Raw genomic sequence first — 24,444 nt, forward strand, 5'->3', positions numbered from 1 at the left:
CTCCGCCCAGACACACCTTTCTGGCAGCTGTTCTCAACTCTACTGCCACTTTGCTCCTCTCATCGGCTCAAGATATTGGTACCGAGGATGAGTGGGCGCTGCTGAATGCTAAGACGACGGGACACCACAGAGGGACACGGAGCAAGGCCAGACACTTACAGTAGCGCATGCTGGGTGTCACAGGGGTGGGGCCGTGCTGAGCCAGCTCACCCCACCCTGAGAGCCAGCAGCGGGCACCCCCTCTCTACCCTGTGGGCAGGGACATCAACTCGGTCGATGGAAATCAGCCACGGTGGGAGTACTCACACCCAGAAATCAGCAAATACTGCAAACCAGAGCTTTTCGTATTTGCTAGTCAGTGAGATCTTACATAGAGATCATCGTGCCACCGAAGGAGCAGACTGCCAGGGGCTCGGGGCCCAGGGAGGGCCACCGGCTTGGTTTGCGTTTGCCCTAAAAACAGACCCTCAGTCAGGGATTTAAGAACGAGTGGTTTATTTGGAAGATGATGACAAGGGGCCGCAGAGGTAGGGCCCCCAACTGAGAGCAAGCTGGCCTCCCTCCTCCCAGCCTGCTGGGACTTGTCATGCTGCCCTTGCCCCTCGGCCTGCCACACAGGACCTCTTCCTCGCAGACAATGTGTCCTGGTTCGATGGCGCTCTGCGGGCAGCCCCACAGTGACCAGGACTTGGGTCCCACCTGCCCCTCCCGAGGGCCTGCCCGGGGATTAGCTCCTCCAGATCCCATCCCGGGGATTAGCTCCTCCAGATCCCAGGACTGATGCCCCCCCCCCCGGTGACCCATGTGGCCGCTGCTCCCTAGGCCTGGCAACGCCTCCCCGAGCCTGCTCCTGGCAACTGGGGCATTTCGGCACAACAGCAGTACCCGCACTTACTCTGGGCCCCTGCCAGACGATGCAAATGTCCCCAGCAACATCAAGGTGCTTAATTTCCACGGGGGTGTAGGGGAAGGAAAGAAAATCTTTTTTTTCCTCTACTCATCTCAGGTTCATTGGCTGGGGCACTGTCAATTAGACTAACAAAAGCAGATTTCAGAAGTATTTTCCACTTTATCTAGAACTACTTCCATAATAGCAAATGTAATATTAGAACAAAAATTTTCTTCTGAGTTTTGTTTCCATAGGTATTTGGACTCAGATTCTCAAGAAAAAAAAATTAGCAAATAATTTCACAAATTCAAAAAAAAAAAGGTTAACAAATAGTAGATCTTCTAGAATGATTCAGATATTTGTCTATTTTATTTATTTATTTATTTATCTTAAATCAGCTCTATGCCCCATATGGAGCCCAACACGGGGCTCGAACTCATGACCCTGAGATCAAGACTTGAGCTGAGATCAAGAGTCAGACTCTTGGGGCGCCTGGGTGGCACAGTGGTTAAGTGTCTGCCTTCAGCTCAGGGCGTGATCCTGGCGTTATGGGATCGAGCCCCACATCAGGCTTTTCCGCTATGAGACTGCTTCTTCCTCTCCCACTCCCCCTGCTTGTGTTCCCTTTCTCTCTGGCTGTCTCTATCTCTGTCAAATAAATAAATAAATAAAATCATTTAAAAAGAAAAAAAAGTCAGACTCTTAACCGATTTAAGCCTCCCAGGCACCCCTATTTTAAATGGTAGCTCTTCTTTAAATCAGATGGATGATTATTGACTCAAGCCATATTTCTCTGTGAAAATCATAAATCTAAAATAATGATCATTATACTTCAGAGGAAAAGCCTCAAAACAGAAGGAAGTCACTCAACTGCTTTAAAAGGTAGATAAAGAAAATTGAGATAATTTTTTTTTAAGATTTTATTTATTTATTTGACAGAGAGAGAGACAGATGCGAGAGAGGGAACACAAGCAGGGGGAGTGGGAGAGGAAGAAGCAGGCTCATAGCTGAGGAGCCTGATGTGGGGCTCGATCCCATAACGCCGGGATCACGCCCTGAGCCGAAGGCAGACGCTTAACCGCTGTGCCACCCAGGCGCCCCAAGAAAATTGAGATAATTTTTAATCTTCATTAACTTTTTAATATACCAAGTTATCCTTCATTTTGAAGTACCAAATGAGGTAAACGTAAGTTAATGACAAAGGGTGGAGTTTTGACGAATAAAGGACAGATCAACAAGCGAAAAACGGAAGTTTTTTGACACATTCCTCCCACATTCGCACAGGAGTGCTGAGTTGAATAACTGAGAAGGGTGGTTAGAACTTGGCCTTATACAGCATCTCGACAGAAGAACAATGCATTTTTAGAGAAACAGCAAGACAAAGAAAAAAGACTGAGTTTCTAGGGCAGCAAATTGTGGGAAGGCAAACGGGGAAATGAATGCTAACAAAGGGCCAGTTTTAGCAAGGTTTGTAATGTGGGCTCCTCCGGTGCCATCGTGGGCTGATATGGGGATAGAGTTCTCTCTGGTGATCAACTTCTGTCTTCCCTGTAGAAAGGGCAGAAGGGGACGCTTTCACGATTGTGTGTCCCGCTTTCCAGCAAATAGGAGGAGAACAGGGAGCCTTTCTTGTATCTGCTTCCCGGTTGCCTTCAGTTCAAGATGATCCCTATGCAGCAGTGGCCTATTTTGGAGGGCATCACGGGAGACCCACTGTAAACACAGAGTGGAATGCTGACTGAAAGGAACCTCCAAGTAGAAAAAAGTGGGGGGGGTTGTTTCCTCTTGAGAGGCATCGTCATCTGCACACTGGGGACACGGAGCCCCCAGAGTTACCAGGGAGGGGGCTGAGACTGTGTTCGTGAGAGCACCTATCAAAATGCTTGGCATGCAGACATGAATTGAATCTGCATACATGACTAGAAAGTTCTCNACTGTGTTCGTGAGAGCACCTATCAAAATGCTTGGCATGCAGACATGAATTGAATCTGCATACATGACTAGAAAGTTCTCTCTTGGGGCACCTGGGTGGCTCAGTCCATTGAGCATCTGCCTTCAGCTCAGGTTATGATCTCAGGGTCCTGGGATGAAGCCCCTTGGCGGGCTCCCTGCCCAGTGGGGAGTCTGCTGCTCCCTCTCCCTCTGCCCCTCCACCCTGCTCATTCTCTCTCTCTCTCTCTCAAATAAGTAAATAAAATCTTAAACAAAAAAACGAAAAAAACAACAAAAAAAAGGAAGTTCTTTCCCATATCCAGATCGCCCTCTTGGCAATGATGAGATTTTACTTAGGTGTTTCCTAAAGTGTGGCCCGTGAACCTGCTTGGATTACTTGCTGGGTTCTACCAGGAATGTCCTAAGGACAGATCCTCAGGTGTCTTTGCTCCTTTTAGACCCACTACATCACGTTCTCAGGGGCAGAGCCCTGGACTGGACTCTGCATCCTTGACAAACTTCCAGAACAATTCTTGAGCTCAGCAGGGTCTGAGAACCACTAATAAGGTGAAAGAAACGCGGTTTCTGCTTCTGGGGATTAGAGGGACCTGGGTTCAAATCCCCATCACTAACTTAAGATTTCTGTGCCTTGGTTTCAGGGTTTTTAAAGGGATAATAATAGTCTGTGTGAAGACTGAATGCACGTAAATGGCTTAAGACTTGGACCAAAGAAGTGCTCAACAAATGTTAGCCCTTGTTTTTCTCCTGCTAAGCGTGCCCGGCTGCTCCCGCTGTCCCTCTGTGGCACAGGCCAAGGGCTCTCGCCATCCCAGAAATTCCCTGGTTGAGACACGTTGGTAGCAGAGCAAATGGAAGCAGGGCAGGATGTCGCGGTGAGAGCTCTGGTTTTGCTCCCTGCCGCTCTCCCCCCGCCACACGCTGTAAGGACGCGCTTGGCCGCTGGAGGGCAACATCCACCCAGCTCGTTTTAAGACCCGCCTTCTCAAACGGCATTTTCAGGTGGTGGGTGGGGAGGGTGGGGGGTGCTTACTGGGCTCTGGGTTAGTTGCTCTACCCAACGTCTGCCCTCCTCCGGGCGGCACTTCGTGGATATAAGTGTCCTAAATATAACCTACAGTGAAAAGTTTTGCATACAGAACTGTTTTCCCATTGCCTTGAATTTTAAGAGGGGAATTTTGCTCCTAAGCCTCGAGTCTCCCACAGGTGCCCAGGGACAGTTTTCTGAGTGCCCACGGGCCTGACACCAGGATGCCCCACTCCTCTGCGAGCCCACCGGAGGCGCCTTGTTTTCCCGGCTGCCAGCCGCCAGCTGCACGTGAGGAAACACGGGCCTGCGGCCCAGAGAGAGGAGGTGGCCCCCTCCCTGCTCGCTTGGTGTTTCCTTCTCAACGTGCCTCAGGCGGAGACTCTCCAACCAGCAGGTCCACGTGTTCTAGGACGGTGTTTGGACGGGGCCCGGGACTCCCCTAGGATGCATCTCAAGGGTCTGGATGGGGGCTCTCAGGGGGTCACTCTGGGGCACGTCCCTGCGAATGGGCTCTGTGTTCATGTGGGGTATCCCCAAAGCCACCTCCCGGGGCTGCCTGTGCCCTGAGCTCTGTGGGCAGCTGGGCTTAATCCTGTTGGGATAACGCTGTGAAACCTTGCCAAGCCCGAGCCTCCCAGTAATGCCATCCGAGGGGGGAGGGAGCTGGCGCGCATTCTTCCTAGAAGCTACCTCTGGTGGCCTGCTCATCCTCGGGCAGGGTGGCCTTCAGTGGCTCTGGGAGGAAAGTCCCCGGGCACAGAGATGCAAGAACAGGAGGTGGAAGTTGGCTGCGTATGAGCAGGGCGGTGAGGGCAGCGGCCTGTGACGCGGTGCCGGCCGTCGTGCCAGCCCCAATTGCCCTCGCCTCCAGTCACAGCCCCTGACCTGCGCGGGGACTCCGTTCCTTCCCGCTGTCGTGGAGGATGTCCTGTTTGTTGGCTGGCCAGCATCAGCTTCTGGAGAGCCCACCCCTTACGCGAGTTTTGTGGGGAGGCAGCGTCTTGTGGGTCGCTTGCCAGAAAGGGCCCTGCCGCCTCCGCTGCACGTCCAGGTGGCCGGTGGGGGGGGCTGCACCCTCCCCTCTAGGGTGCACACACAGGCCGGACGCAGCCAGTGAGCAACCCCGTGGCCCTGGCTGAGGCCACCATGTTGCACACCTCTGGGGGATGTCGCTCTCTCCTCGAGTCTCTTTGCTAAACTCGAAATTGCAAGGTTGTGAGCCTGGAGCCCTGGCCGTTTCGCCCCCTGGGAGGGAGAGCCTACGTGAGAATGGGGTCAATCCAGAGAAACCATGTCCTGCTGGAGTCACGGGAGCCCCTGCCTCAGGCATCTGGGCAGCCAGCAGGAGCCCGCACACTTCGGTTATCCAAGCCGGTAAAACCAGCCTCTGGCTTCAGCCGCGCAGCTTGCGTTTTGTGACTCCGGCAACTAACTGCAAGTGTCCTTATCAGCACATAACCGAGTAGCGATCGAGCTTCATCCACAAATGACACCTGGTTGGGTAACGAGTTATTACATCTGATGAGCTCAGGCTGATTGTGTATGAAAACGAAATATTCTCCTCTCTCTTTCTCTTCCTATCTCTCTCTCCCCCCACCCACCTTGGCTCCCACTTGGCTGTTCTGCACAGAGCACTGGGCTGTGAGTCAGGAGACCTGGATTCTCCTGCACCTCTGCCTCAACCTACCTCTGTGACCTCGAGCAAGCGTTGCTCTCAGGCCGTACTCTTCTCTGTCACATGGAAAGATTGGACTCCAGGACCTCAACCGTTTTCTGACACTAACATTCTGTGGACATTCTTATCCTTCATCCCACATTTAGCCCGTCACAGAGGCCCATTTAAGCTTCCTGGGAAGTGGTTCACCCATCCCTTCTGCCCTCCCCATGCTATTACCTTGTCATGAGAATGGCTCCTTCCTCTCTTCCTGAAATGCTACTTTCACCACCGGGTCTAAATTTGGAACTAAAAAGAATTTTGCAGTGAGTACAGACTGGGAGGGTCAGAAAATTCTGAAAGGACAAGGGGACATCTCCATTAGGTCTGACCCACAGAAACTGAAAATGAAATAAAACCTCAGCTCCTGATTTTCTCAAACAGCTTAGTGGCCTCGGTTGTGTCCTGCCTGCAGCCCTCAACCCCTCAGCCCCATGCTGCTAACCAGCTCCCCAACTTCCTGCAGGCCCAGCCATTCTGGCCCTTTTGGGGTTTCCGGCTGTAGCTTCCATCTCCCTCCTCTGTGGGCTAGCGTGACTGGGGCTGCGGCTCTGGTCCGACAGCCATGGCGGCCTCCCAAGCACCAACATTGCCAACTCAGGCCTTTGAAGCTGGAGTGGTTTCTCCAGAGCCTCAGGCCTCTAACCTGGGCCACTGACATCAGGGAAGCAGCCAGACTTCCCAGAGGCCTGGATGATGGAGCGTGTATTAGTCTCCTACGGCTGACACAATAAATTACCACACACGTCGTAGCTGAAGATAACAAGGATTTATTACCTTCTACGGGCATCTAGCTCGGAGCTATTGCAGATTCCATCCCCACCACCGCAACAGAGCAGACATCACAGTAAAGCAAGCCAGGGGCGCCTGGGTGGCTCAGATGGTCTGCCTCAGCTCAGGTCATGATCCCAGGGTCCTGGGATCGAGACCCACATCGAGCTCCTGGCTCAGCAGGGAGCCTGCTTCTCCCTCTCCCTCTGTTCTCCACCTGCTCGTGCTCTATCTGTATCTCTGTGTCTCAAATGAATAAACAAAATCTTTTAAAAACAATAAAAAAATAAAGCGAGCCAAAGGGACTTCTTGGTCCCCCACTGCAGGTAAAAGTTGTGTTGGTACTACACCTCGGCTGATTGCATGTGCGATAACATTATATCTTAAAAAAAAAGAAAAGAAAACAATGCATGGGCCTTAATTTTAAAATACTTTATTGGCACAGAGACATAAAGCAAGCAAATGTTGTTAGAAAAATGGCACCAAGACTTGCTCCACTCAGGGTGGCCACAAACCTTCAATTTGTAAGAAACACATGACCTACCAAGTGCTACATGAAACCAGGTGTGCCTGTGGTTCGGGAGGCCAGGAGGCCAGTCAGTCAGCAGGGCTGCCGTTCTTCTGGAACCTCTAGGGGAGGCTCCGGGCCCTTGCCTGCTCTAACTTCTACAGGCCGTTCGCATGCCTCGGCTGACGGCCTACTGCGCTCCAACCTCTATCTCCATCACTTCTTCTCTGACTTTCACACTCTGGCCTACCTCTTGATGAAGGCCCACCCAGATCATCCAGAATCATCTCCCCATCTCCAGATCCTTAATTACATCTGCAAAGTCCCATCTGCCAGGTAAAGTAATCGCAGGCTCCAGGTATTAGGGCGTGGACTGTGGGGACCAGTATTCAGCCCACCACAGAGCTCAAAGATGGGAAGAGGACTCCCCTTACCAGTATTTTTCTAGAGTCAGGCCTTTTTGCCTTAAGAATATTTAAAATAGCTTAACAAAGCATAGCTAATTAAAAAAGAAACTGTATTAATACTTACTGTCCCCTATTAACTGCCTACAATGTGCCAGCACAGACGGAAAGTGGCATTGGTGACACCATGTAGGGAGGTGATGTGCCCAGCTGGGAAGTAGCAGGGCACACCTGAGCCCATGTGTCTCCCTTGAAAGGCACTGATGTCGTGAGAGGTTGTATTTCTTCCCTCAGTGACAGGAAGGCAGACCCTAGTCCCGGGCTGGGTTTAGATGGGGCAGCTCAGAGGCACTCCCCACCATGCACGCCACCCTGGGACACCATCCATGCCACAGTCCCCCCCGTGGCACAGGCCAAAGAACTGACAAAGCCTCTGATGTCCTTACAACCTAAGGAAATCTTATCTGTCCTCAGTTCTGGTAACTCACTCACCCTACTGACTGTACCCTTCGGGCACTGGTCCTTATTCAGGGACAGAGGACACAGAGGTTCCTGAGACAGGCCTGGGATTTGCAATGGTCATAGGATTTCACTGAAGGCTTGACAGGCCAAAGAAAGAGGATCTGTATTTCCAGATTGGCCTTCATCAGGCTGTCAGCAAATTCCCTCCAAAGGTATGGGCAGAGGCAGATGAAAATACAAAAGAAATGCATGCCCTAGCTGGGCAAGAAAGAGACTCGATGCGTTCCTCCCACTGATGCAGAACAATCAACTGCCCCCTTCGTCAGGGTAGAAAACTCCACGTACCCAATCATTTAGAGCAAACTGGAATGGTTCATGATGAAAAGCAGCCCACGGTGAGATACAAAAGATGACCAGCAAGGGAGTGTGGTGACAGGCTGCAGACAAAGCCCCAGAGGAGAGGCCTTGGCCCGGGGACCCTGGTGACAAAGCAAACAATGCTGGACTCTGGAGTCCATGCCATGAGCTCCCTGGTGCCTTGGGTGGAGCCTGGAAGCGGGTGAGCACCTCATTCTGGGTCCTGGTTCGGACTCCCCGCTGATGCATGTCACAGTTGTGACCCGAAAACCCAGCAATGAGTGACAGGGGGACTTGAGATCAGCTATGTAGAAAGAAGTGCATGGATGAAGGAAATCCAACTCTCAGTATGAAGATTTTGGGGGTGTTCAGCGGGTTTATACACATACAACCTGTGGATTCATTTAAGAAGCTTGAACTCGTAAGAGAATCTGGCATATATTCGCTTGGGGGTTTTTATCTGGAATGTGAAATTGAGATGAGATGTGTTATTTTCATTTTGGAGGTGGAAGAGAACTGTTAGTAAACAGCTTTGAACTGCTCCAGAGAACGTGATTTACATTTCTAATATTTCAATTGTTTTGTGCTGAGCAAGAATTTGCAGCCTCCATTTGAATTCGCCTCAGTGGGGAGTCTGATGTACTGGAAAGAATTATTAAAATTTGTCAATATGTTTAAAATATTTACAGGGACTTAATCATTTTGGGAGATTTAAATGGGGTTATCTGGGAGATGGTTAACTGTTACATGTATGAATGATTAGGACAAGCAAGAGTCTTTTTATTTTTACAGAAAAAATGACATTATCAATACAGTAAGACGTGTGCGATCACCTAAATAGCTTCAAGAATAGATTTTAAAATGCTTTCTCTTTAGCAGACTGAAAATTTAAAGCAACTATAGTCATCTGCAGACAAACAAGCACACTTGAATATTGAGGATATCAAATTAGGGCATTTGTCTGAAGGACGTGCAGTTTACTCAGTAAGCGTACTGTGGTTCAAATGACTCTTACCCTTTTCTAATGTGAGCAGTGGAAAGGTCGACTGATACCTCTAGAAACTGTGGTACGGTAAAGTGCTGGCACCTTGGGTTTGGGAAAGTTTCTGCTTGGAACAATTTCCCCTCTCCTCGGCTCGACTTGCATGTCAATAGCGAAAACGGAGTATCTTGTGCCCTACCCTCTGTCAAAGGACTTGGACCCTCTGAGACAAGGCCCTGGCCTTATTCCACGGTTTTCCCCCTTGGAGCTGCACCCACCACAGACCAACACCGAGCATTTACCGGACTTTTCACCAGCCGGTGGTAAATCCTACGGGAATGTTTCCAAAGCAAATGCCGACCTCTACCCCATGTCCTTCCTTCTGAACAGTCCTCTCGCCTCTTTCCTGGGCAGTGAGTATTCCAGAACGTTCTAGGATTCTAGGAGCTCTACGTGTTGCCGCACTGGCTTTCCAATAGCACTATTATTGCCACGTAATAGCTAAGGGAACTCTAGTGCAGTTTCCCCACTTTGGAAACGGCAGTCTACGGGGATCTTATTAAAACGCAGATTCTGAAAGTCTGGGGTGGGGCCTGAGACTCTGCATTTCCAGCAAGCTCCCAGGTGATGCTGGAGAGCTGCTTTCTGCAGGACATTGTTTTGTTTTCTTTTTTTAAGATTTTATTTATTTGAGAGACAGAGAGCACAAGCAGGGGGAAGGGCAGAGGGAGGGGCAGAGGGACAGGGAGAAACAGACTTGGGGCTCGATCCCAGGACCCCGAGCTAAAAGCAGACGCTTAATTGACTGAGCCACCCAGGCGCCCCAACTGCAGGACCTTTTGAATAGCAAGGGGGGGCACACAGATGTCACAGAGCTGTCTGATGCCATAGAGAACAAAGGTAGGACTTATTACAGAGTGCCTTCCTCACACATCTGTGACCTTATCTTCAACTCATAGGAGCCTTCTGAGGAAACCACCGTTCCTTTTTTAAAATAAACATAGTGAAGTGTAGGAGGGCGGCATTGTGCCAGGGTCGAAAACCCATTAAGGTTGGGTACAGGCGGCCCCCATCGTCCTTGACCTCATGCACCCTTCTGGAAAACAGTAAGCAAGGAGCAGGCCAAGACTAGTCATGGGAGCGCTGTTGCTTTAATATGGTGTGTGACAAGTTTTATCAAAATTGTCCACACTCTCCAATCTTGTTCATTTTTAATCGGCAATAGTAAAACTAAAGGAAAAAAAGTGAGCTAACCACACCTCTGGACTTATAACCGAGAAGACAAGACACATAAATTCTCTTCCTTAAAAAACAGCCATTTCAAAAGATTTTCTTTAATATCATAAAATATTTTCATGGACAAGTGAGCTAGCAAACACACATGCACCAATGTGCCTTCTGACGAGATACCCCCCTACCCCCACCCCCCCAACTCCCACATCAAGGTGGACATGAGATTGGAGAAATGAATACAGCAGATGATACAGAGAGAAAAAAAAATCGATAAAAAGTACAGAATAGAACATTGTGCTTGGTTATTGTCCTATGTCACAACAAAACAAAACATTTTGGTGCAAACAGTTAATTTTTCCTCTTTTCCATTTAAGTCTGGTGGAGAAAAAAATACTTTTTCTATAATAAAATATGTGGTTTTTTGGTTTTTTTTTTTTTTTTTTTTTTTACTTTTTTTTAACGTAATTTTTTTTTCTTTTTTGCAGAAAATAATTTTGTAAACTGTCACTTTGCGGGCAGGGAGGCTCGCCCGGTTGGAGCCTGAGCGAGGAGACCAAACCTGGGCGGGAGAGGGGGCAGCAGGGGGCACAGGGCAGAGGGCGCACAGCGGGCAGGGCGAGGGCGCTGGCCTGGGTGGGCGGGCGGGTTAGAGGTCGCTCTCGCCGTACAGCGCCGTGGAGAAGGACATGTAGTCCAGAGCACCCGGCACGGCGTCGTGGCCGGTGTAGGGGGCCATCCGAGCGATGCAGTACTCGGCCTGGTCGGGCGGCAGCTCTCGGCGCAGCTCTTCCACCGTGATGTAATTCTGCAGAGAGCGCGGGGCAGGCGGGCCGGGATGTCAGTGGGGGCGGCAACACCCCGCCCCGTCCCCTCCCTCTAGATACAGACACGTGCGCGGGCACACGTATCCACACGTATATCATGTGTATGTATAGACACATGCACGTGTGCATATACAAAATACACGTTCATTTCCAAGCTCCTGTTTGCCATTTCCATACCTACTCTGGCCTGTTTCCATGCTAATTCAAGTGCTAACTGCGCCTGTAATTTCATGGATCCCTCTCGACTGCAGGCACCACGGGCTGGAGCGAACCCAGTAGGGGGTCTGGTAACAGAGCGGGACCCACGCCCGCTCAAGCGAGCGCTCTGCAGGTCATATAATTTCAGCCAAAACAGTGAGCACCCAAGTGTGACGTGGCCGTGGCCGTGGCAGACAGCTATCTCCACCACATTTGCAAGACGTGGGTCTGCCCTCACCCCGCCTGGTTCCCAGCCCAGGTCTCTGGGTGCCTGTGACAGGTCTACTGGGAAGCTGCTTCTTTTGGGGGTTTTAGGCTCCAGAACAGCTCACTTGGAGGCTCTGACCCAAAAGGGGGGCCCCCAGCCCCATGTCCTACCTCTGCCAGAGTCCCCTAGGAACCAGGAGGGCGGGGTCACCCCCAGGTCACTCCGAAAGTCAGGAGCCCAGGCCCCTTTCTGGACCTCACAGACCCAGAGTCACTTCAAGTGACAAGGTGCTAGGACTCTAATAGGGTGTCCTTAAACTTTAGGAACCAACCTTTAGGAACCTCTGTGGGCTCAGTCTTTTTCCCTTATAGACTGAGACATTTCAGAAATTATGCTCCCCATTGGCTTTGGCTTTTTATAACTCAAATCTTTTCAGTCTGAACGAAGAATGGCAGAAGGATTATCCTATGGATTTTATAGAAAGGAAATCTGGCCTCCAGACATCCCCCTCTCTGCCAGTTTCCCCTCGCGCTCCCACTGTTCCATTGCCAGGCAGGGCACTGCAGGGAACTTGGGAAATTTGGAAACCAGAACTGACTGCTGCCCAGGGTAGACCGAAATGTGCTTGCCTCCCACTCCCTGCCGACGCTCTGCGCCTGCGCCCAGAGTGATGTAACGGTGAAAGTCTAAGTTCTCACCTGGCCCTTTCATCATTCAGTCACACCCCCCCACCCCACTCTACCCGTCTCTACCACTCATCACTTTTGCCCAAGTGCTAAGGAGTCCCACGCCCTGGCAGGAGATCCCCTTAAACTCATAGTGTGTCCTAACACCTTAGCTGATCCCAAAGCATTACCGAAATAGGTAGAGATGGACAGCATGGGGAGCCCCAGTGGGAGGAAGGGGCCACAGGGTGCAAGCGACCTCCCCTCCAGATCACAGTGGCCCCTGCACAGTGCCCACAGCATAGAAGACCCACCTTGTCCCCAGCCAGGATCTTGAAGGAGGCCATGACTTGGTCTGCTGTGTCTGTGTCGGCCGTCTCCCGAGACATAAAGTCGATGAAGGCCTGGAATGTCACTACCCCCAGGCGGTTGGGGTCCACGATGCTCATGATACGGGCAAATTCTGCCTCTCCCTGGAGAGAAGAGCCAACCCCAGGCCCGTCAGCCTCTCAGCCACAGGCCGCTGGGAATGTCTCATACGGACCAGAAGGCCCTGGGGGCTCAGAGTGGCCTGAGGCTGTTAGGGCACAACGGCTCCCTGACCTAACCTGGGCTGTCCTAAGGGCATCATAGGGACATCACACCCAAGAGCGAAGACCCAGTTCAGGCTTCCCACACCCCACAGGTTCCAGTCGAAGCAAACGGCGACAATGCTGACAGTTGTCACGGCTGAGAGCATGGGGCAGGTACTCTTCTAACGGCTGGATGCATTTCACTTCATTTCACCCTCCCCACCACCATATGGCACAGGTCGTTATTATTTCCATCAGGTTTCCAGAGGGGCAACTGGAGGCCCAGACAGGCTTGGTGACTTGCTCAAGGTCACACAGCCAGCAGGTAATAGAGTTGGGATTTGAACTTGGTCTGGCTCCACAACCTGTGTTCTCCCCAGCACATCATACTTTCCCTGCGTCAGACCCGTGCGCAGCACTCACAGAAGCTCCTGCAGGGGTCCCCTCACCTCATCCTGGGCCCCAAGCTGCTGATGGCAGAGCTGGGATTTGCTCCTGGGCTCCCTGCGTCTAGAGCCCTTGCCCTGCATGGGGCAGCCCACAAGCTCTGCCCTTTGCGCCGTGGCCCGGGAGCTGCCTGGCTGCCCAGCTCAGGTCCCCGCTCTATTCAGAAGGCCTGCATGAGGGCACACAACTGGGAAGGCTGGGAAGGCCAAGGGGCAACGGGCGTGGCTGGAGCCACCACCAGGGCGAGGCAGAAATCTCTGCGCTTCCTGAGAGATGAAACCCAACCCAGGAAGTCCAAACCTCCAGTCCTTCCTGCTAGCCTCGGGGCCAGCCCCACCATCCACCGTGGGAGTGAAAAAGCCCCTCTCCACAGTAAGTACCAAAATATATGCCAGCGCAGAGACCGAGGTGAGAAGGTGAGAAGGTGAGAAGGCCAGACCTCTGGGACACACACGCGCCATGAGGCTGGGCCCAGCCACCAGGGCGCCATCTTCCCCACGGACGGGAACTCTGAGGCCCCTCCAGGGAGGGCAGCCCCCAGCCTGAGGCCTCGCAGCCTGCCCTGGCCAGGCCTCGGCTTCTCTGGCCAGCTGGCGGGCCCTCGTCAGAACAGAGGGTGGGGTTTACATTACCATGTTGTAACCCATGGAGATAAGGCAGGCGCGGAAATCATCCGTGTCCATCATGCCTGTCTTCTTCTGTGGGGGCAGTGGCACCAATACACAGGAGGGTCAGAGGCAGAAGGAGGAAGGGCCGGCCCGGGGCCAGGAAGACAGGGCGCAGACGGCCAGAAGAGGAGGTCGAGGTGTACGGTTGCGGGGCCAGGAAGGGAAAAGGAGCACAGAGGAGACACGTCCAAGGGGAGGAGAGAGAACAGGGAGAGGCCAAAGTCCGTCCACAGGATGGAGAGAGACGAGGAGAGAGGAAGGGGGGCCCCGAGCAGGTTCCCACGAAAGATGACAGAGGGCGGAGGGCAGAGGTTGGAGCAGTGGGAAGAGGAGCCCGACGTGGGCCAGGCAGGGACAGCAGGAGAGGACGAGCCCCGAGGCCCACAGGAAAGGGGAGACAGGGAGAGCCAGACAGAGAGAGAAAAGAAAAAGGAGAAACGCGTTATTTCTCGCCCCGGACGCCACCCCTGAGCGTGCTGCGTGCAGGAGGCAAGTACCTGCGGGTCGTTGCCAATATCATAACCCAAGCTGATGAGGCAGGCTTTGAACTCCTCGGGACCCAGCGTGCCGGAGTGATCCTGGGGCCGCCGTGCGCCAGGCAGCCAGCCATGCGGTGCCAGGGAGGTGGAGGCCGTGAGGGGTGGGGGGTGGGCCATGCCCCAGGTGGAGGGTGGCGTGTGTGGGGAGACACAGGGACGAAGGCATGCGGAGGGAGAGGGTGGAGGGTGGAAGGGGCAGGGGAGGAGGGGAAATAAAAGTGCACAGTTAGACACACGGATGAGGTCCAGAGGGTGCCCTCTCCCTGGCACACGCAGCCCTGCTCCGGGAAGCAGGCCAGAGGGGGACACGGTGAGCCACGGGGGTGAGAAGTTCCCCCAGAAGGGCCCGGCCCACCCCAGCCCCAAGGCCCCGACCTGGCTTTCCCAGAGGGCTTCACCCACCCAGGAGGCTGGAGGACAGGGAAGCAGGCAGGGCGGTGGGCAGCACCAAACCCCATGCTCCCACCCCTCTGGCTACCCAGAGGCCCCAGGGCACCGGGAGGGACGGCCCATGTACAGCCCAGCCCGTCCGAGAGCTAGGATGAGAACCCAGGGTGAATAATGCTGACACCCCCCCAGAGTCTCCCAAAGGCTGCTGGGAGTGGGGTGGGGAGGGAGCCTCTGCTCCTCTGTCCTGAGGCAGAGGCGAGCAATAGTCCCCACAGCCAGGGGATAGCAGGCTGGCCCCTGAGGCTACGGTAGCCTTGCTCCCAAGTCCTCGTGGCAGGAGAGCAAGTGTCAGGGGCCAGAGATCCTCTCTCCACTCGCTACATGAGCTCTTGATCCAGAAAAGCAGGGAAGCTCACAGCACACCAGGACAGGCTTTCTAAGGCCAGCTGTGAGGTGCAGAAAGTCAGGGCAGGCTGACTTCCTGCTCTCCCTCCTCCTCCCTTGTCCAGGAACTGGCCCAGCATGGCTGCCCACCTCCTGGGCAGTGCCCCCCAGGGCCCTGGGGCAGGGGTGGGGACTGCTCTAGGTGCGGGGGTTGGGGCTCTCACCCGGTCAAAGTGGTTGAAGGAGGCCCGGAACTCATTCATCTGCTCCTGGCTGATGCCCTTGGCATCTCGGGTCAGGATCTGATTCTCCACTTCGTTGATGGTCCTGGCGATGGTGGTGAGGAGCTGCTCCCAGCCCACACGGATGTGCTGGGGGGGGATGAGGAGCCTGTCAGCAAAGGGGCCCCACGCCTGGGCCTTGGCTGCTCCTGGCTACTCCTTCCAGCAACTATCGAAACGGCCCAAGCAATCAGATCTGGACTTTGAGCCAGACTGACAGCATCACAGGCAAGGACAAGACACCAGGACAGAGGACCCAGATGATGAAAGAGAAGCACAGGCGGGCGTGGCCTCCACGGGGGTGGGGGGGCAGCAGAGACCAGAACTAACGCACGGCGTGAGTCAGGCCAGGAAGGAGGGCCCTGCACACCCCATTCTAGCGCCACACTCACACGCCCTCATGGTCCAGACAATTCGCCACCTGGAAATCAGGTGCCTAAGCCCATGTCTGGAGACCACCTGCCTCTGAATCACCAGGGCGCTGGTTCAAAATTCAGATCCCTCGGCCTCATCCTGGACCTAGTGAATCAAACCCTGGAGCTGGAGCCTGGACGTCTGCATTGTCCACGAGCTCCCTGGGAAATTCAGAAGGGCCCGAGGACCCGGAGCTCCAGAGGGGAGTGGCACCGAGTACCCCCTCACTCCCAAGTGGGAGTTTGTCCTCCCACTCTGAGCACCTTCCTGGGGAGACTGGTAACTGCCCCTGCGTCAGCCCCGGGGGGTGGGGAGCAGAAGGGGCTCCGGGGCGCCCCTCCTGGAGAAGCAAGGTTGGCGCCGCCCACCTCCATGGTGTAGTTGGTGTGCTTGTTGTCGAAGATGAGCGCCTCCTGGATGAGCTGGTGGTCGCCCTCCAGCTGGTCGATCTTGGGCTTGTAGTTGACGATGCTCTTCTCGTACTGCCGCAGGTGGCTCAGCTGGTCCTCCAGGGTCCCGTGCATCTCAATGGAGATGCGCCCGATCTCCTGCTCAGGGAGCAAGCCCTCGTCAGACCGCCCCACTCCGTCCCCGGGGTAGGGACTGGGGCACCCAGCTCATCATCGTCAGCCCCTCAGATGATTCTCGGTTCCCACCCCAGCACCAGGGACCCCATCAGTGGTAATCAGTCAACCGAGAACAAGACACATTCAGCAGGGACACACTTTGGTATGGAAACAGCACCATAAAGGGGTATGAGAAGCACCGTCATCACCAGACGACATACCTCCCATCCCTCGGGTGCCTCTCAGCCTCAGAAAGGGGCTGCAAGGTCAGTTCCCAACCTAAATGTTCACTCCTCTGCTTGCCATTCAAACCCCCAGCCCAGGCCTTGTTCCCAACTACCACCCACCTCAGGGACTCTCTCTCTGCCCACAGAGCCAGCTTCCTCACAGTCTCACGGCACCAGACGTGCCTCCTCGGTGGCCACGCACCTGCCGCCCTGCACCCAGGGTGCCTGCCCCGGCCTGCCTCATCCCCCCCTTTCTGTCTGTACTTCATCTCTGGAAACAAACCTTGATTGTAAAAGCCTTTTCTGTGCGCTCAACTGACCCAGCAAGTCTTTCCTAAGCAGCTACTATGCACAGTGTGCCAAGCAGGTGGGGGTGGGGTGCAGGAGACACACAAACACAAGCTCGAGCGACATGGTCTCTGCCCTCAAGGAGCTCAGAGGGACACCATGCCCAACAATTCAACAAAAAAATTCCACGCTTGTCTGAGACTCAGTTCTCTCTCTGGAAAGATGCTCCTTTTTGACAAAGCTCTCTGCTCGGGAGGAAGGGAGACCTGGTCAGGCAAATAAGCCAAAGGATAAATAAGCTAGTCGGTTCCCAGGCACTCATCCTTCTGTGGGACTTTCTCATGTGGCTCTTTAATGGCAGCCCTGGGTGGGTCTTTGCTCGCAAACCAGAGATGGGGATCAACCCACTGGCCTTCCCTGACAGGCTCCACGCCCTCTGTAGGGCAGCAGACCAATCATGGGCTTGGAACCAGCATTCCTCCCGGGGTCCCGCCTGGGAGGAGACAGGGCAAGCCTGACTGGCTGGGACAGTGCTGGGAAGGGGTGGAAGCCCCATCCCTGCCTCCTGTGAGGGGACCCACCTCCATCTTGGTCTGAATCCAGGGCCCGATGATGTTGGCCTGGGCTGCGAACTGCTTACGTAGCTTCTCATTGTGCTGTTGGCGGGCGTGCTCCTCCGTCAGGGCCTGGTCCCTCCGTGGCACCAACTGTCGCACCTGGGGTGGGGACAATCATGGACAGGAGGAACGGGCCAGTCACCTGCCCCATACTTCACATGAGGAAATGGAGGAGGCATGAAGGGAAGGGGCCAGTCAGTTACAGAACAGGAATGAACATGGACCTGTTCCAGAAACTCCATCGTTCATTAACTGGACAGATGAGTGCTTACAGTGTGATAACGAAAAAAATAAAATCAATGAAAATTAATAAAAATCAATCTAAAAAGGGGATAAAATCCCTGCCCTCATAAAACTTTCAACGGCCCAGCCAATGCCCCACCCAGCCCTTGGACTCACATGGTCCCATTTGCCATTGATCTCCTGAGGAGTGATGGTTGTGTAGGGGTTGGTGCCCGCCATGTTGACGTGGTAGGTCTGGACAATCTTGGACACCTCGTTGTGGATACCCAGGATGGCCAGGCGCTCCTTGTCGGCATCAGGGAGGGTGGCCTTGAACTGCTCGTGGGCTGTGGTCAGTCCCTGGATGCAAGAGAAGCACGGTGACTGGTGCCTCCTGTGGGCAAGACGAACTAAGGGAGCCCTACAGGTCCCAGGGTGGGGGGCACGGGAGGGCCCTTGAAGGCCTGGCCCCACACCAGCTGGAAGACCCAGAGGCATCAAGCCAGGATGCTCATGGCTGAGAACCAGGAGGCCGGGGCTGGCCGTGGGGAGGTGAAGGCAGGGCCATCAAAGCAAGAGCTTCACGCTGAGGGCCAGTGAAACCAGGAGCAACCGCCCTAGAGGGTACACCACCCCACAGCCAGGTCAGGGACAAGCGGTGCCCCAGGTCTGCTCCCCAGATGACCTTCCCCAACCCAGGCTTCCTTGGCAAAATCTTTTAAATCAAATCCCCTGCAGCTGTATAAAAGAACGAGGCAGCTGTTTATTGCAATGCATGAGCTCCAAAATATTAGTTAAAAACAAAGGTTCAGAATACAGCACATAATAAGAGCTGCTTCTCGTGTTATAAAGGGGTACGGGGAAGAACCACATTAATAAATAAATATCTTCGCTTGCATATGCAGAGACAGCACAGGCATACTGCTTCCCTCTGGGGAGCACACTAGGGTAGGAGGGAGAATTTACGGCATGTCCTTTTTATCCTCTAGATTTTATGCCATCTACATCTATTACCTAATCAAAATACATAAAATGTAATTCGTTCAAATGTAGAAAATCCTTGGCTGCTCTCCCCACCCCCACAGAGCAGCCCTGCAGGAGTGTGGTTTGCACAGGGGCCTGGGGGAGCCGGCCTCCGGCGTGAGGGGGTCTGCAGCACACCTGGATCTCCTCGATGGTGTGCACGATGAAGGTGTCCTGCAAATCTTCCATGGCCCCCTCCATCCAGTTGTTGAAGGGTGCAGCCCGCTTGGCATACTCCAAGTACAGCTGGTCAATGGTCTCCAGCAGTTTCTCTGTCCGCTGGGAGTGACAATTGAGGGGAAGGGGTGGATACAGGGAGGTATTCAGCAGAGTCCTATCTGGAATCACCGCTCCCTGCCCACCGCCCCTCATCCCGTGCCCCCAAGGTCCTCCTGGCCAGCCACAAGCGGTCTAGGTCTGGAAGCACTGGACTAAGTCAGACAGAAAGAACAGGCTTTCTCTGGGACACTGGTTCTTAATGTGGGATCTACAGACCGTCCCACACTGGAATCCCCCAGCCTGGCCCCCAGTCTGATCTGTGGAGTAGGAAAGTCCTCCAATGGCCACTCGAGGCAGGCCTCCATCCCCCCAGGGGTCCTCACCTCCAGAGCCTCCCTCCGCTTCTGGGTCAGGGCTCCCAGACTGTCCCACTGGTCACAGATCTTCTGGCACCGGGCGTTCACATTGGGGGAGTCGTAATAGTCCAGCTCACTAGAAGGGAGGAGACAGGAAGGTCTGGTGACCCAGGTTACCTCCAAGGCCTGCTCTCCTCTCCCCGGGGCTGGGGCGCGCGTGGTATAGGGAGACCAGGTGTGCTCCCTTCTTCGAGACCTCCAGGTGCTCCTCCCACCCCCAACTCCCTGGCTTCCAGAAGACTGCTGGGAGACAGATGAAGGCCAGTTCTCGCCACACCTCGGCTGGAGGCAATGCCAGTCTTGATCCCAATGCCCCATGGCAGGGAGCCTCTGAGGCACAGCGAGAGCTCGGGGTCCTGCACTAGTTACAGGGAAGGACCGGATGCCCTCAGCAGGAGGGTCAGGGGCTCATTCTCCTCCTGGGGCGACGCTCACAGTCTTCTGTATGGACGCCATTCCCACCTGGGCACCCGCTGTACCCACCTTCCTCGCTTTTCACAGCTATACCCCACTTCCCACTGCAGCCCCAGCCCTCTCGGGGCCACGCCTACTTGAGCTCCTGCGCGATGGCAGCGATCTGCTCCACGCGGTCCTGGTGGGCAGCCAGGTCGCTCTCAAAGGCCTCATGCTTCTTGAGCAGGGCCTTGATCTCCGAGAGGGTGGCGGTCTCATAGTCCTTCTGCTGTAGCATAGCCTCTTTGCCTGGGTTTGGAGAGAGGGGGGAGGAGGCTGAGCAGAAGCCAGAGGCCCCATCTTCTTGGCCCTGACCGTCCACTCCCAGGGCCCCAAGAGCCCCATTTTCGGGGGTGCATCCCCAGATGTCCACCATACAGTGATCCATCATCTGCAGTTTGAGAAAGCGACGTGCAGCCAGAACGTCCACAACGAGGCCCGGTCAGGGAAGTTACGACTTTCCACGGAACACATACGGGGCCACGAGGAGTGGTTCCATACAAAGGCTACATAGGGCTCTGTCCTGTGGTATAGCCAGGAAACAGCCAGCCAAGCGCCTCACAGGTACCCCTTCTTTAGAGCTTCTCCAGCTATTGCTGCTAGCCCCCTGCAGCCCTGCAGGGACCCCTCCCCGTAATTACTCTCACTGTGGTCAGCACGTCCAGTGCACTCTACACAGAATCCATTGGTGGCCAGAACCTTCTCTGACGGTCAGGGGCACCACCGTCTCTTTAAGAGAGGGGTAGGGCTGGCATGTCTTGGATTTCTGTTTCCCAGGAGGAAATGGGATGAGAACCGAACCTCCTGGGACTATTGTTACATGACGTGTGCCAGCGGTCTCGTGAAATGCCTGGTACGGGACAGGGGCTGCCCTGGCCTAGCCACACGCCCACCCTCCACGTCTGGGCCCATCAGGGATGCTCAGCCCTGCTCAGCAAATGAAGGCCGGGCTGAGGAGGCTGAAAGACGGTGCCCAGTGTGGCCTTTCTTTCCTGCCCTCTACTTCTATTTTTTTTTTTTTTAAGATTTTATTTTTAACTTCTCTCTACACTCAAGGTGAGGCTCAAACTCACAACCGCAAGATCAAGAGTCCCATGCTCTTCTGACTGAGCCAACCAGGCGCCCCCCTACTTTTTAAGTCAGAATGATAATATGACACGTTTGCAGGGAGAAAAAAATTACAGTTGAGCCTACTTATCTACTCCTTTTCGGTCTTATACGGGTGCTGTTTACAACCATCAGGTATATGGAAGCTGTGTTTCCTGGTCTTCATTCAGCATCACATCATCAGAGTCTCTGCTCTGGCTCCAATTCCCACGTGTGTCCCCTCTGGTGGCTGAGCCACCGCTGGCGTGACCACCTGCCACCCTACTGTGGGGGTCCAGGCCCCTCAGCTTGCGCTATTAGAGACAGTCTCACGGCAAATCTCTCCAGGCGTGTGATTTCCCCACGTTTAGGACTAATTCTGTAGACAGTCCCAAGAATCCCTGGGCGGCAGACAGTCTGGGCCCCGAGGCTGTGCCAGTGTCTACTGCCCGCACGCCAGCGACTCTCACGTCCGTGCTGGAGGCGGGCCGGCCCACGGGGCCGGTCCCTGCTCCGTACCTTCCTGCGAGCTGTGCCTGGGCCCTGGAGAGGACGTGATCGAAGCATGTGGGTGAGCGGGTGCAAGCTCTCACTCTGCACCAGGCACACCTGGGTAAACAGCCTCACAGGCTTGCGGCTGGCGGGGGGGACACACAGCAACCTCACATCGCTGTGCACTCACAGATGTGGAGCTGAACCCGACCCCCTCAGGCCGAGTCAAGCACACTCCCACCCCCCACCACGCCAAGCTGCTCCCGAGTAACCACAGGGTACGGCCGTCCCTAAAGGTCTCCAGCCCAAGAGCTGAGGAGCACAAGGGAGCCAAATGGGGGAGTGTGGAGACCCTACGCTCCACCAGCCAGCAGGGTGTGCCCCAGGGGCCCCAGCTGAAGCGGCTGCAGGGGGAAACAGCAGTGTGGGTCCCTCTCCAGCCCTGACCCGGGTTCTGAGGAAAAGACTATTCCAGGTGTGATTTTTCTTTCTTTGGAGTTAACTTCAGCTGCCAACAAGCAGACACCGGACATGGCCCCAAGTGCCTCCAAACTGGAGAAATGGAGACACATGTGTTAACACGGCAAGGGCTCTGGTCACTAGAATTGGAGGCCGGAAACAGGAAGAGGGAAAGCAGTGGAGGAAAAATATCCAGGACTATCCTCTACGGAGTGTGCTCTACCCGCCAGGAACTCAGCTAAGCATAAAACGTCCTTACGACGTTTACTCCTACAACAACACTAGGAGGAGGCATGCTGAATTTGAACAGTATCCCCCAAACTCAGGTCCATCCAGAACTTCAGAATCTGACCTTAACTGAAAATAGGGTCTTTGTAGATGCAATTAGTTAAGATGAGGTCATGGGAGACTAGGGAGGGCCCAAATCCAACGACTGGAGTCTTGATTAGAAAAGGAAGGAGAGACCCAGAAGCAGCCATGGGGGGCTGGAGGCAGAAACTGAACTAAGCCAGTGACACCAAGGGTGACCAGCAACCAGCAGATGCCAGGAAGAAGCAGGGACAGCCCCATCCTCAGAGCCTCCAGAAGGAGCCAACCCTGCCGACCCTTCCACTTCTGACTCCTCCTGACCTGGGACAGAGCACGTTTCTGTTGTGTGAAGCCACCCAGTGTCTGGTCCTTTTTCTGGTGGCCCTAGGAAGCTAACGCAGGAGAGGGTGCATCGTCATCTCTGTGTCACAGATGAGGGAATGACACCTGGGGGCTAAGTCACTGGTCCAAACTTACGCTGCTTCTAGGCGGCAGAGTCGGGATGGGAACCCCAGCCAAACGGACTCAGGGAAGGAGACATCATCACGGTGACCAAAACCAACAATGAATTACACATACATAGCATCGTCCTATGCCAGGAATTCTCAGTGCTTCAGAGGTATTCATTCATTCCACTCCCCTAAACCGATGAACTTGTCACTGGGATTATCCCTACTTTACAGACGAGGAAGCAGAGACACCCAAAGGCTAATGACCTTGTCTAACGACAAGGAACTAGTAAGAGACAAGGCAAAACAAGCAGCAAAAGAGAAAGGAGCTAGGGCTGGCGGTTCAGCTGATGAAGCAAGCAAGCCGGCACCCTCGGGGAAACAGGAGGCTAGGCTGGCCTTACCATCCGTCCAGGCCTCGTGGATGGAGGCCTTCTGCCGGAACTTCTCTGCCAGGTGGTCGAGCCGCTCCAGCCTCCGGATCTCGTTCAGCAGCCACTCCTCGTAGCCCTTCTCCGCCTGCTCTAGGCAGCCCCAGGCATTGTTGATGTCCTGTAGTGATGGGAGGCACAGGGTCAGCCCCTCCTGGCCCCTGAGACCCCCATAGCTGCCCCACGCCTTCTAGAAGAAGCCCCTTCCCCGTCTCAGCCACACCCACCCAGCCCCACACTGGCGTCTCCTGGGCCCCTGGGCACCAGGCCTCCTGAGCAGGAAGTGAGGCCCAAGTCCATGTGGGCCCCCCAGCTAGAGGGGTTTGGATGTGCAGCCCTGTGGGGAAAGAGCCTGAGGCCCTCTGTGGCCCAGGATGCTGACCGATCACAGAGGATATAGGGCCAACCAGGGGGAAAGAACAATAATGGAACAAGGCAAGCAGGCATGGGAGCCTCCTAGGTGCCCCCATTTCTGGATCTGCTCATGGGCTCTGGGCAGCAGCCTGGACCCGGCAGGGACCCTGGTCTGGGCAAGCTGGCCAAGCATCTGAGAACAGTGACAGCTGCTGAGCACAAACCCACAGCCCTTCAAACAGGGAGCCACCCACAGGGTGGCTCCTGCGATTGGCACAGGGTGCCCGCTGGGCCGATAGGGGCTGAACCGGCCTGCGTGCCACCTGCGTGCCCAGAGGACAGGCTGCAACCACCCGGAGGAGGGGGCACTTCTAACCCACGCAGAGCACCCTCCGGTTAGCAGGGGCTCTAGCCACCTAAAAGCTCCTGATTCAGCCTGAAATCTGTAAAAAAGACTGCAATTTCCAAAGCGTAGAAACAATGGCCGGGGCCTCTTTCCTCTTCTCCAGTGTCCCCTGGGATCCTGCCTCCTTCCAACTTGATTTGCCTGCTTCGGCCGTCCCCTGCCCTTCCCACCTTATATGCGCACGACTTCTCATGACTTCTCATTTTAAAGGGCAAAAGCTCTATCTTGGTGAATTTTTAAATTTTCTTTTGCACGTTTCTCTGGCTCATAACATTTCTTCCCAAGTCTGAAGATAGGGTCAGTGGGAAGCAGAAATAACGTTAAGTAACCTAAATGAAGAGAATTTAACAACTCGAGAAGCCATTCACAATATAATTTTTAGTTTTTTTAAAAAGCAGCTTATTAAATAAAACATGCTTTAGGATTTCCTTAAAAATTATATTTATGTAGACTAAAAGAATCTTTTCCAAAAAACTTTTTTTCTTCTTAAGTAGGCTCCATGCCCAGCGTGGAGCCCAACACAGGGTTTGAACTCAT

General features: G+C 54.2%; 1 protein-coding gene and 1 long non-coding RNA gene across 4 annotated transcripts in view; both read right to left on the minus strand.

Moving 5' to 3' along the window:
* Positions 1 to 1,922: 1,922 nt before the first annotated feature.
* LOC117796030 lies at positions 1,923 to 9,770 on the minus strand. Its single transcript, XR_004620349.1, has 3 exons — positions 5,764 to 9,770; positions 2,842 to 5,362; positions 1,923 to 2,760 (listed from the first exon to the last, which is right to left on the minus strand). It is a non-coding gene; the product is annotated as an uncharacterized LOC117796030 (long non-coding RNA).
* Positions 9,771 to 10,362: 592 nt separating this feature from the next.
* Positions 10,363 to 24,444, minus strand: part of ACTN1 (actinin alpha 1) — a 93,770-nt gene continuing 79,688 nt past the window's right edge. The window contains exons 11-22 of one of the 3 annotated variants that reach the window (XM_034642784.1): positions 23,121 to 23,268; positions 20,020 to 20,170; positions 19,436 to 19,544; positions 18,972 to 19,112; positions 17,988 to 18,170; positions 17,553 to 17,687; positions 16,259 to 16,438; positions 15,420 to 15,566; positions 14,380 to 14,460; positions 13,847 to 13,912; positions 12,510 to 12,668; positions 10,363 to 11,105 (exon numbers count right to left, since the gene is read on the minus strand). In XM_034642784.1, coding sequence (XP_034498675.1) covers positions 10,947 to 11,105; positions 12,510 to 12,668; positions 13,847 to 13,912; positions 14,380 to 14,460; positions 15,420 to 15,566; positions 16,259 to 16,438; positions 17,553 to 17,687; positions 17,988 to 18,170; positions 18,972 to 19,112; positions 19,436 to 19,544; positions 20,020 to 20,170; positions 23,121 to 23,268 — 1,659 coding nt within the window. In that variant the 3' untranslated portion in view covers positions 10,363 to 10,946. The remainder of the gene's footprint in view (positions 11,106 to 12,509; positions 12,669 to 13,846; positions 13,913 to 14,379; positions 14,461 to 15,419; positions 15,567 to 16,258; positions 16,439 to 17,552; positions 17,688 to 17,987; positions 18,171 to 18,971; positions 19,113 to 19,435; positions 19,545 to 20,019; positions 20,171 to 23,120; positions 23,269 to 24,444) is intronic. The other 2 variants (XM_034642785.1, XM_034642787.1) reach the window with 2 other exon arrangements.

The sequence above is a fragment of the Ailuropoda melanoleuca genome, chromosome 14 (assembly GCF_002007445.2).
Source record: "Ailuropoda melanoleuca isolate Jingjing chromosome 14, ASM200744v2, whole genome shotgun sequence".
Lineage (NCBI taxonomy): Eukaryota > Metazoa > Chordata > Mammalia > Carnivora > Ursidae > Ailuropoda > Ailuropoda melanoleuca.